General features: G+C 38.3%; 1 protein-coding gene across 1 annotated transcript in view; it reads left to right on the top strand.

The window, feature by feature from the left end:
- Positions 1 to 13,450, top strand: part of MMRN1 (multimerin 1) — an 81,359-nt gene that overhangs the window by 55,496 nt on the left and 12,413 nt on the right. The window contains exons 5-7 of the mRNA XM_045284332.1: positions 534 to 707; positions 6,197 to 8,193; positions 9,319 to 9,397. Coding sequence (XP_045140267.1) covers positions 534 to 707; positions 6,197 to 8,193; positions 9,319 to 9,397 — 2,250 coding nt within the window. The remainder of the gene's footprint in view (positions 1 to 533; positions 708 to 6,196; positions 8,194 to 9,318; positions 9,398 to 13,450) is intronic.

Genomic DNA, 13,450 nt, shown 5'->3' with positions numbered 1-13,450 from the left:
AAACAGTCTGATGGCCATGAGAAAGAAGGGTTCCCCTTGTTTCTAGCAAGTAAGGAGCCAAATGCAGGTGCCTGTGAAAAGACGGAGGGGTTTGCTGACTTCAGGGAGGGGAAGAAAAAGTCCTGGCGCTACATCTCTTTTAAAAACTTCCACACAGGTGGGTAAAGAGGCCAGTTGAATTCAGCAAAAACTGAATTTGATTCAATAATTTAGTCTGGGTCATAAAGCTTCTTTACAAAGGATTGTTATATTTTAAAAAACCTTTTAATTTTAAGTGTTGTTTTGTTTGTATTATATATTTAAGACTATAAAAGTGCTTGGCAAAGTTGAAGCATTTTAGAATTCTAATATTTATAATACATTGGAAACTTTTCTATCCCTAAATGTTTTAACATAAAAGTTTCTTGGGCTAAGTGACCATAGCCTATATTTTAAGTATATCAGTGCAAGCATGATATATAAGCTACTACAAAATTAAATGTTTAAAAATATGTTTTTAATATAATTCAAATTTTCTCTCTTTCTATATGCAGCAGTGATGCAAAAAGTGACCGAACAGATGAACAACCAGGCAATGAAGCTGACTCTTCTGCAGAAGAAGATTGACAATATTTCTTTGGCTGTGAATGATGTACAGAGCACATACACCTCCCTTGAAGGGAAAATCAGTGAAGATAAAGGCAGAGAATTTCAATCTTTTCTAAAAGGTAAAAATAAAAGTATTCATTTTCTGTAGAGGAATCTATGCTATTTATTTTATAATAATGCATTTAAAAATCACTTGTTTTCTCAAATATTTTCATATTTTCAAATATAGTATAATATTTAGCCAAACTTTGGGCTGCATAATTTATCTGGTCGATTGATAGGAAGTAGTCACAGTCTAACTGATCATGATTTACCATTCACAGGAGCCCATACTTATTTCACTCCTGTTCTGTCACCCAATTCAAGAATGAGAATGAGGGTAGAGCTTGAACTGTCAAAACAGTTAGGGACATGTTTTTCTTAATATTATAGCTGGATATACTCCAGGAATTATCAAAGGCATGGTGTGCAACCTATAGAGTAGATCATACAAAATTTCAAATCAAAGAGAAAATAATTTCTCAATCAATGTGAATAGGCATTACCTGATTTTGTGTTTCTAATGCAACACCAATGTTCTACTTCATCGTTCTGTGGGTCCAAAGTCTGGGGCATGTCTAATTGAATGGAAATCTAGAGGCCAGGTGGCTGCATTCACTGCTGAAGGTGGTAGAAGTGGATCTATTTCCTGTTGATTCAAGCTGTTGACGGCATTTAGGGTTTTGTACTTCTTGAATCTTGCTTACTGTAAACTGGGGGTCATTTTCAACTTCTGGGGTTCACCATCTCTTTGACTTGTGGCCCTTTCCCTCTGTCTCCAAAGCCAGCCACAGCTTATTTTTTCCTCGTGGTACTTCTCTGACTCATTTTCTCTGCTCTATTATTCCGTTGTTTACTCTTTTACTTTACAGAAATAATGTTATTAGGTTGGACCCCACCGGATTATCTAGCACAGTGCCACCTCAAGATCCTTACCTGCAGTCACATTTTCTAAGTCTCTTTTGCCCTGGTGACAATGTTGAAGTATGTGTTAGACTGCTAACTGCTAGGTTGGCAGTTCAAGACCACCATCCACTCTTAGGACAGCAATGAGGCTTTCTGCTCCCAAAGGCTTTATGGCTTCAGAAACCCTGCATAGTGCCTCAATGAGTCAGACTCAACTTAATGACAATGAGTGGGTTTTGCTATGTAAGCTAACATAGTCACAGGTTTGGAGAATACAGTGGGAGCATCTTTTGGGGGAAGAGTAGATTCTGCCTATCACAGATGTGTATGCTGGTATATAGTGAAGAAATGACATAACAGAGTTCTATATAAACTATAATGGGACCATATAAGAGTAGAAATGAATCCAATCTAAGAGGACTCAGGAAAGTTTCTAGGAAGAGTCATTGTCTCTGCTGATACGTGGCGGAATAGATTTTGATAATTCAAAGTTTTTTTACTAGGAATTTCAAATTGGGTGTTTTGGGTTGTTGTTTTTGTATGTTTTGAAATTTCAAGATTACTGATAGTTTTCATTTTGCTTTATTCATTAAAGAGTTTCCTCGTACAATCCCATTTCCATTGTCCACATGCCATCTTTTCTCTAGTGCTGTTCAGAGAGAGAGATACACACATACAGCCATCCCATACAAAGGCATGCGGGGACTGGGGTCCAAGCAGCATTCATGGGGCCGTTTGGCCTCAAAATAAGCAGGAGATGGAGGATTCCAATAAAGCAGGGGTTCTCACCCTCCCTCATGCCACCACCCTTTGAAACAGTTCCTCATGTCGTGGTGATCCCCCAACCATAAAATTATTTTTGTTGCTACTTCATAACTGTAATTTTGCTACTGTTATGAATTGGTGACCCCTGTGAAAGAGTCGTTCGATGCCCAAAGGGGCCATGACCCACAGGTTGAGAACCACTGTAATAAATAGTTTCCTCTTTGTTTAATGGGCCTGGGGAAGAGAAAGTGGGAAAAATGCTAAGGTTGATAGGGTTATATGATTCAAGGCTAAGTGATGATTAGCAGAGTTCATTATGATAGTTAACATTTTCATTGTAGAAGATGTAACTGAAACAGGGGGAGTTAATTCCTCATCAATACAAGGGCAATGGCTAGAAGAGCCAGAGGGTGACCTGTGGCGAAATGAAATTACTCTTTTTTTTTCTAATATTTTATTAGGGGCTCATACAACTCTTATCACAATCCATACATACATCAATTGTGCAAAGCGCATTTGTACATTCATTGCCCTCATCATTCTCAAAACATTTCCTCTCCACTTAAGTCCCTGGCATTAGGTACTCATTTCCCCCTCCCTCCCCCCACCCTCGCCCTCATGAGCCCTTGATAATTTATAAATTATTATTTTGTCATATCTTGCCCTACCAAATGATGAGATAGGGTGTGTGAAACACAGATAAAGGGATTTCGTCAGTTTTGTCAGTCTTCTGGGTATAGAAGTGAAGCAGGAAGGGAGAGAATCCAGTAACCATCAAAAGATTTCTCTGACTGAAGTGGATCAGAGGTACCAGAGGCCACAGCACCAAGACCTTGAGACAAAGCAAAGCAGTTATGCTGAGCCCATGAGGCAGGCTTCTCAGCTAAAGGAATCAAGCACAGGCTATGGGATCGTGTGTCTGAGAGGCTGGGGACCAGAAAGAGACTTGTTTACCAGCATGGTTGAGAAAGAGGTGTTGTAGACAAAAGAACTGTATCCTTAACATTTTATAGCCTGTTAATTGCCCTAATAAATCCCGCAATTCTGCGTATTATATGTGAGTTATGCATGGCCAATGCCATGAATTATCAAACCCAGAAGAAAATTAGAGTGCCATGGGAGAGAGTTGGTGTCAGAATAGGGTAAGGAAGGAGGGAGGATAAAGGCATATTTGACCTTTGCCTTATAGCCGTGGGCCTTCAGTAGTGTGGAGTGCGACTCTCCTTCTCCTTTGCGGGCCAGAGGTCAGCAGTGCCTTACCCTCTTATTTTCCCATTTCCTCTCATACAGTACATGCATATTCACACCTTAACAATAATCTTTGCTTATTTAAAGTCACATAGTAATGGGAGCTCTTTAGCCAGTGAGACAGAGGACCATGTTATACATATGTGTCATGCCCCTATAGGCGCTATTTACCATGGAAAACATGAGAGGGTGAATTTTCTTTCCTAAACTTACAACATGAAAGAGAAGTCAAATGACAACATTATATAATTGATTATGACATGACTAATCACCTTCATGTAATTTGGTGATTAAAATTTGGTTATTTAAACCTGAGAGAATTAAGCTTCTCAACTGCTTTTCTTATATGTCTGATGTATAAAGATGTTCAAGCAGTACTTCATTCTATTTTGTATAATTGCTTTTCCACAATATGGTATTTCTTACATGTTGAATACATTTAAAATGCATTGACAAAATAACAATTGCTAGAACCTATGTCCATCACTGTACAATCATGATCTCCCCGGAGCAGCCTACATGGCAGCCAGAGCTCACTGGGCAACACCATATTGGGGATATCTTTCTGTTTAGAATGTTTTATATTATATTGTTGGTTTTCACACTGTCATCATAGGCTATATTAATTTTAATGGGCATATAGTCCATTTGTGTATGGTTTACAGAACATACTTGTGTTAGTCTGGGTACTTTAGAGAAACAAATCCACAGAAACTCATGTATAAGAGAGTTTTATATAAAGGTTAAGTGTGCATCAAGAAAACATCCCAACCCAGTGCTGCCCAAGCCTACAAGTCCAACATTAACCCATATTTCCAACACCAATCCACAAAGTCCTCCTCCACCTCAAAAAACATGCAATGATGCTGATTGCAGGAGGAAAGCCGAGTCAGTGAATGTGTAAGCATCTCATCGCTGGCAGGGGTCTCCACATGGCTGCTCCAGCACCCAGGGCTGCATCAGGGTAGGCCCATAGGCCCTTGCGGCTTCTCCTCAGGGATCTCTTGAAGGAAGTAAGCCTTGCCAGCTGAAGCAGGGAACTGGCTAAGGCAGCTGCACCCTGGTCCGACCATCACAAAGCAAGAGACCTGAGAACTCAAAAGGCAAGGCTCACTGAGCCATGTGTCCCTCTGCCCTTCAATGAACCCCACATGTGTTTATAGTTAGCACAATAAACTAACTAACTTAATACTGTAACTATAACTTGAATAAAGAACATTTTTTTAACTGTTTGTGGTTTTAGATGTACTATTTTAAAACAATTTGAATACACTAGTGTTGCTAGTGTTAATAGTTGTAAATAAGACAGATAATTTTAAAGTTTTATTTTGTTGTTGTTGATAGTGTACCTAGCAAAAGGTCCATCAATAACAGCTTCTACGGGTACACTTCGGTGACACTGATTGCTTTCTTCACACTGCATGCTCACCTCCTTCTCTGAGTTGTCCCTCCCTCATCGCCGTAACCCTATTGCCCCAACATATCCTACCAGCTCTTTGGGGCTGCTGCTGTTTTTGTCTTCACATCCCAACCGCCAAGCTGTGCCCATTCCAACTTGGAGTGCCTCCATAAGACAGAGTGGAACTCCTTCCAAGCACGAGTCTTGGAAACAAGACTGGAAATCCTTCAAGGAGCTGACAGCCTTTTCAATCCATGGAGCAGCTGATTGACTCGAAGCTTAACTCACTGCACCGCAAATCCTCCTTAATCCTGTATGGATACTTTTTGGAAGAGCATACCTCGAGACTGGCATTTTTTATTACTTAATCTAACTTCTGGCTGGGTTTGTTTTGTTTACGTATTACTTTTTGAACTTAAGCTCCTGGCTGGGATTAGTCCGTACGTTCTAATATCTTTGTTACAAGTATGCGCTCTTCTTTTGGCCTCTTGCTTTTTTGCTTTTTGTTAGGAATTAACGCATCCTCAAATCAAAATTGAGATCAAAGAAAAATTTGAACTCCTGTTGTCACTGAGGGGAACTTAGTTGTGAGATCCTCAAATCTTTCAGTATTATTAGTTTGTGGTGCTCATAAGCCATTGATAATCTTGTGTGTATATGATTCCGGACTTTGATGACTTTTTTCTTCTCTGCAGTCAATATTTTTTTAATTTTTAAAGATGAAAACTCCCATCTTTGAAACCTAATTATCAGAAACATAACAACAGGATCCTGAGGTATCAGGTATCATTTACTAAAGCAGAAAGGGCCAAACCATTAATTTTCATACCATATTAAGACTAAGCTTAGAATGATTATGCTTCCGTCTATTAGTGAAATCAGTAGCTGTTTCTTCATGTCTTTTCTACAAAAAGTACTTTACTTTCATAGCTCCAGTATATTACATTACAATTGATTTCTCCTCGCAGACTTATCAGTTCAGTGAGTGTTAACTTACTTATTTGCTATAGTATTTTTTAAACTTCATAAGTAAGTGTAAAGTTGTGATGTATTGTCATTATTGTATGTTCTTAGAAATTGGCTCCAAATTGTTATTCCTTTAGAGCTAAATTCTCTCTCATATATATGGGAGAGACAGGGACAGAGAAATTAAATAAATGTATAAAATATAAAGTATATATATAATTATCTAAAGTTTTATATAATTAAAATAATGAATCATTTACTGTTGTTTGTTATTTGTTTCCCTAGGTCTAAAATCCAAAAGCATTAATGAGCTGGTCAAGGGACTAGTAAAAGAACAGTTTAAAAGTTTTCAAAATGAAATGCAAGAGACTGTAGCCCAGGTTTTCAAGACTGTATCAAGCCTATCAGAGGGCCTGGAAGACACCAGGCAATTGATTCGACAAGTTAACGAATCCGTGGTTTCCATAGCCATCCAGCAAAAGTCTGTTTTAATCCAAGAAAATATACCCACTTTGACTGATCTCCTGAATCTAAAGAATAACATTGTGAATGTAAGGCAAGCAATGGCTTCCACGTGTGAGAAGCCCATTAAAGAACTAGAAACCAAGCAGGCGCAGTTGGAAGGCGCCCTGGAACAAGAACACTCAAGAACCCTCCTGTACTATGAAACGCTCAATCAGACTTTTTCAAAAATGAAAGAGGTACACAAGCAGCTTTTATCAGAGAAACCAGTCTCAGTTCAGAAGAATGTTCCAGATAGCAATGATGGCACTGAGCACATGTCCACTCTGCAGGAGAACATCAAGAAACAGGGTTTGATGATGTTGCGAATGTTTGATGATTTAAACATTCAAAACAATAAAATACACAATCTCACCATCTCGTTGGAGAAGGAGAAAGCATCTGTCAGAGGCAAGTGTGAAGACTTATTTTCAAAGTGCAGGAAAGATTTCATGTTGCAAATGAAGGGCACTGCAGAAAATGTGCATGTTTTGAACCAAACATTGGCTGACGTTCTCTTTCCAATGGATACCAGGATGAATAAAATGAGCGAGCAACTAAATGATTTGACGTATGATATGGAGATTCTCCAACCATTGCTAGAGCAGGGAGCATCGTTAAAACAGACCGTGAAATATGAACAATCAAAAGAAGCAGTAGCAACCAGGGAAAAAGTGGACTATCTGGCTAGTGCAGTCGACAACCTAAAATTTCTTATCAGAGAACTTACCAAAAAACACAGCTCACTTAGAAGTGAAACCCAGCATCGTGGTGATGCTTTAGAAACGCGCCTCAATGACTACACCTTAGCAGCAGAAGATGGCTTAAATAAGACAATGACCATTATAAATAATGCCATTGATTTTATTCAAGACAACTATGTGTTAAAAAATACTTTAAGTACAATAAAGTATAATCCCCAAGTTCATCATGAGTGTTCCCAAAAGATGGACACTATTTTGTCCTTCATTCCTCAACTTCAACGTTTGAATAAGTCTATTGCTCTGTTAGTGAATGACAATCAAAGATATAACTTTGTTTTGCAAGTTGCCAAGGCCCTTGCAGATATACCTGAAGATGAGAAATTAAGTCATGCCAGCGTCCAAAAGATTTATCAAATGCTAAATGAAACTACTTCCAAAATGATGAAATATCAGGAACATATGAGTCTTTTGGAAGAAAAAATACTTTACATCACAAATACTTCCAGAAATTATGAAACTCGGTTTCAAGGCATTGAGTCCAAAGTGACCCAGGCCCTCATACCTTATTATATTACACTCCAAAACGGCCAGGTGGATACGAATGGGAGAGATCAAGCTCTTCAACTGCAGGTATTAAATTCCAGATTTAAGGCTCTAGAAGCAAAATCCATCCATCTGTCAATAAACTTCTCTTTGCTTAACAAGACCCTCCACGAAACTGTAATGAAGTGTCATAATGCTTCCACAAGTATCTCAGAAGTGAATGCAACGCTACCTAAGAGGATAAAGGCTTTCCTGCCAGATATGCAGCTGCTTCAGAAAGGTCTGACAGAGTTTGTAGAATCGATCATTGAAATAAAAACTCGAGCTGCTCTATCTAATTTAACTTGGTATATAGACCAATCATTGTCTGGCAGTCTTGCAAATATACTTAAGTCTCAGAAGCAAGTGAAATCGTTGCTGAAGAAACCGAACACATTTAAGAAGCCAACAGTGAATGTCACTACTTACCTGGTTGGTCGAGCTCAAAGGAACATAGACAACATTATATATCCTGGTAAGTTATTCTCGGACAACGCTCTTTAATCTCTCTATTTATTTAAATGGTATTTGGTAGCAGAGTTTAGCAAGACGGTAACATGTACATGCTATTTAGTTGATTGTGGGTAGTCAAATAATGCAAGGGTAACTAGCACTTCATCGGAACTTAATTCTCTCACTGCCATCCCTTTGGGGAGCTGACTCCTAAGGCCTGGATAGCACTGGGTGAAGCTGCCCCCTGTGGGTTTCCCAGAGAATTTCTTTAGAGCAGTGGTTCTCAACCTTCCTAGTACCGTGACCTTTCAATACTGTTCCTCATGTTGTGGTGACCCCCCCAACCATAAAGTTATTTTCATTACTACTTCAAACTGTAACTTTTCTACTGTTATGAATTGGGCGACCCCTGTGAAAGGGTTGTTTGACCCCCCCAAAGAGGTCACGACCCACAGGTTGTGAACTGTTGCTTTACAGGATTACAAAGCCTCCTGCTTCTTCTTTTGAGGTGATTTCAAACTGCTGGCCTTGCAGTAAGCAGCCCAACTCATAACCCATTACATCCATAAGGCTTTAGTTTATGTCAATGGCAGTACAGATCAAGTCCTTATTGTGTAGTTTTCTATAAAAAGACATTTTAACCTTTTCTGACTAAAAATGCCAAAACATACCCCCTGTAAAACATTTTCTTTGCATAGTTAATTGAAGAAAGAACTATTATACAATAGATTTCTGGAAGAATAAGCCCTGACTGTGTCTGATTTATTCTCCAATGACCTGGAACAATATCTGATATGCCAAAGGGCCTCGATAAACATCTGTTGGATGACTAACTGGTTGATGGAATGCAAAAATGTGCAGATATTTGATTTGTACCTCCCAGAAGACCACGAATGCCAACCTAAGTAATTTTGACAAGATGTGTTAAAGACTGGCATATCTTTGAAGTCCTTGCGTGTAACAAACGGTTGAATGCTAGACTACAAGTGGTTGAATGCTAGGCAGTTTGAGCCACCGCAGGTCTACCTTTGAAGACAGACCTGGTGAACTACAGCTCAGAGGTCACGGCCTTCAAAGCTTCACGAGCACAGTTCTACTCTGTACACATGAGGTCGTGATGACTCAGCATAAAATTGACAGACGCTTTTTTGAATGTTTGAAAATCAGAGACCTTTGCCTGTGATGAGAAGTGTGACTCGGAAGGACGGATCTAGCAGCACTGCGCAGGATGCTTCCAGACAGCGAAGTGAAGGCTATCAGTTAGGATATCGGTGCATGAACATCGATAAGAGGAATGAGACCAGATCGAGGGAGAAGGAGTCAAATAAAAAGAGACAGGTCTGAATAATGTGCAATGTGGGATTACCCAACAAGCATGGTAAACTGGGTGATTTGTGGTGTTTTCATTAATCTGTAACACCTATTCATCAGTACCAATTAGTAAATAAGTACAAATAATCCCCTGCTTATCGTGATTTTGGAGTAATCCACTGTTGAGATGGTAGAAAGAATAGATCTTACAAGGAAAAAAAAAATCTGAATTCTTATCCAGTTGAATCAGTGCATTTCTTGGGTGAAATTTTCACCTCTCTGTGTTTCAAAGTCCTTTCTTTTAAATGGTGGTTTGAAATAAGTAATTTGCTGAGATCCTTGACTTTGTGAATGTTGTAATTAGTAAAAAGTAATCTATAGACAGCATCAATGTGAAAAATGAGGAACTGATTGCAGGCTGATGTGCAGCCCAGAAAAATTCTGAAGTTGGGAAGCTGGGAAAAGGGGGTTAGCAGTACCTTTGGCAGATGTTGAAACACCAGAGGAAGAACAAGCATCTAAGCTCCTTCTTATCCTCTCCATAGAAAAGCATTTTTAAAATATGTTTGGCATAAAATCAATGTAAGACAATATCTTCACCAGGAAAATAGTTACTGATTCCTTAAAAATGAAATGACAGTGTTCTTCTCCGTGATCCAGCTGCTACATTCTCTGCCATCTGGATGAATTTTGTACTTTATTGCTTTTTAATTATAAAAGGATAATTATTATCCTAATAAAATATGACTCCTCATATTCAATCTCTGAGTATTTCAATAGTACGAAATATAATAGGATCATAGAAGATTGAATTGCCTCTTGGCTGTTTAAATCAATCTATTTATTTTTGACTCCAAACAATTAACTATTCATAATCCTGACCTAGAAGGCTAACCCTGATCATTTAAAAGAAACTTTTTGGAAATACAAGGGAGCTTCAAAACAGGTTTTGGAAAAATTTGATTATTTTTTTCATGACATTTTTGCAAGAACTGTTTGAAGCTCTCTGGTATATGTTTCCCAACGAAAGTTATTATTCTTATATAAGATATTCTTATAATAAGCACTGTAGCAATTATGCTTTATGCCAGGTGTGATTATGTGTAATCCAAATTGTGTTTGTTGCTTAAACCTGAAGTAAGCATAAATTTAAATAACTTCAAGATTGATTGAAGTAAAAAATAAGAGATATAAACTTACACAAGTTTATAGCATAAGAAAGTACACTGTGAACTTAGAAAAATCTTACTGAGAAATATGTAAGCTGATTGACTCAGTAGCAGTCATATTGGGATCAGAGGGATTACCTCAGTTACAAATCTATTTTTTGTAATGATGCCTCAATAAAATCATTTCTCAATTCCATTGTTTACTTTCCCTAAAATTCTTGACAGGCCTACCTGCTAAAATTTACATTGAATTAAAAGTTTTCTATTTTATGTCAGTGGCGATAGCAAGATTGATGTCAGGAAATTATAGGTAGGGTGATGTAATTCTATGTACAGGGTATATATAATTCATTTTTTAATTCATTTTACTGGGGGCTCTTACAGCTCTATATATTCATTTTAGGTACCTGCCTAAATTCATTCAGGTAAGTGGTAAAGTCTGACCCCAGGATTCTGAAACTCCATCCTGAACCAAAAGACTCACAGAGATTTTAGGGTATGGCCACTTCCCTTTTTTGACCCTGCTCTCTTTCCACGCATCATATAATTTTCAGAGTCTAGTGGTCTCCGAACATTTCATATTGTCAGAATTGATAAGTCCATAGAATTTCCTTTAATGAGAATCCAAATACTACCAACTTGTCCTACACCCTTTAGGAGAAAGCTCTACTTGTCCATTTGACTTTTCTCTGGTATGGCTAGTGGGCACTTATACAATAGCACCATCAATTATTCACAGGTTTTTCTTTTGAGCACTGAAGTAGAATGCAAAATGTACTGTATGCATCCCTATCACTTAAAAAAATTTTATTTATGAACCATCCCTACATTCAGTTCGGCTAATTATGATTCCTAATAGGTCATTGTTGACAAGGCGTTCCAATTGAATCACTGAATATTTGATATGTTTCTAAACAATATTCCAATAGGCATCAAGAGGGTGTGTTTCATTTTAGAAGATGTGTTTGTACAGCAATCGGCAGACTAAGCCGTGCAGAGAGAATATGGCTGCTCGCCCTCTGAGAGCAGCTGCCTCCTGCCTTCCCATGATGCCAGCAGCACCACTACTAAGGCCGCCACCTCCAATTTGCTAGACCATTCTTTTTTATGATACTTTAAAATATAACAAAACTTTTCCATGTACAATTCAGGGATATTGATGACTTGTAATCATTGCCACTAACCTTGTCCAAATTATTCCGCACCATTTACAGAAAGCCCATGCTCCGTAAACAGTGAGACTCACACCCTCCCGTCGCCACCCCTACCCATGTGACCATGACTAAGCTTTGGTATCTCTATATTGACCAATTTCGTGTAAGTGGAATCTCACAGCATTTGCTCCACTTTGATTCCTTTCTTTATTCAGCATCTCAATGTTTATGTAGTAGGACTTCATTTCTCTTTATGGCTGAGTACTATGGATTTTTATTTCAATTGTTTCCTCAATATTTACGAAATCTATCTAATTCATTTTAATAAACCTATCTTATCCACAAGTGTCCCTTTAGCTACTCCTCAGAAGAAAGATTATATTCCAAAGAGTTTAGAAAGTACCAGCAACAATGTTTTAGATGACAAATCAAAGAGAAAAAGTACAAACCTAATATATACCTATTTAATTAGTATTAAGCCATTTATAATTTTTGTGGCCCTACATTGAGGCAGTTGTGACACTTCAAGTACATTAGTTTTTAATCAGCCCAGCTTTGAAACATATTTATTTGAAATAAGTCATGTATTTTATAAGCCTGTTTCCTCATTGATAACCTAAGAATAGCCTACCCACCTTGCACATTTGTTTTGAGGATAAGTGGGGATGACACATACAGCACATTATTAAATTAGGACGACATGATTTGGTTTCCGTAGCTATATTCAATGGTCGCATTTTTCACTTGTATTTGCATTTAATGTTAGTATTGAATTTTTCATGTATCAACATATGTTACAGACTAAATGCATTGCATTGTCCCATTCCTTTTATTTTGCTTTTCCAAGACCCTGAGTTTTAAGCTCAGCATTTACTTATAAGGAATCTAATGTTTATAGTATAATAAAATTGAAAATAATTGGGGAGAAAATTTAAAAGCTTAATTGTTTACAGTGCATATGAATTAATAAGCATTTTTTTAAATCTCTCATATTTTTAACACTGGTCTTCTCCAAGGGATTTGCTATTCTTGGTATGCATTTCCATATTATTGGGGGGGTGGGGATAGCATCTTAATGTATAGCCCAGGAGAATTCAGTAGCTGCGTGTTCACTCACTGGTCCCTGTAGGACAGGGTACAACTGCCCCTGTGGCTTTTCCAGATTGTAACTCTTTACAGTGATAGAAACCCTTGTCTTTCTCCTTTGGGATGGCTAGTGGTTTTGACCTGCTGACCTTGTGGTTAGCAGCCCAATGTGTGACCCTATAAGCCACCAGCACTCCTTAGTGGAATATCGAGTAACTAATATATATATACATATTACTAAAGTCATCAAGAGCATGAGAGATATTACAGTAATGCAGTCAGAACATTACGTGGTAGCATTGCTCACCTCAGCCCCACTTGATAGTCCTTGTGGGGGGAACCCAGCCATGAGAGCAGGAGCAGCCTCAGGGACCGAGAACTGGGGAGCCTCCCCTGGCCTGAGAGCCAGAGAGGGCCCCAGGAATCCAGGAGAGCCTTTTCTTTATTGCTAACCAAGCGATATATATCTTTAAGGAGACATGATTACAGGTAACCACACGTCACAGGAAGGGGCAGTACAATAGGCATACACATTGTAGGAAGGGGATCTATGATAGGCATAAGCGTAACAGGAAGGGG

This window comes from Echinops telfairi, unplaced genomic scaffold, assembly GCF_000313985.2.
Source record: "Echinops telfairi isolate 266 unplaced genomic scaffold, ASM31398v2 ScPeMD7_7468;HRSCAF=8506_0, whole genome shotgun sequence".
In the NCBI taxonomy this organism is placed as follows: Eukaryota; Metazoa; Chordata; class Mammalia; order Afrosoricida; family Tenrecidae; genus Echinops; species Echinops telfairi.
This window is presented reverse-complemented; position numbering and strand designations above follow the sequence as displayed.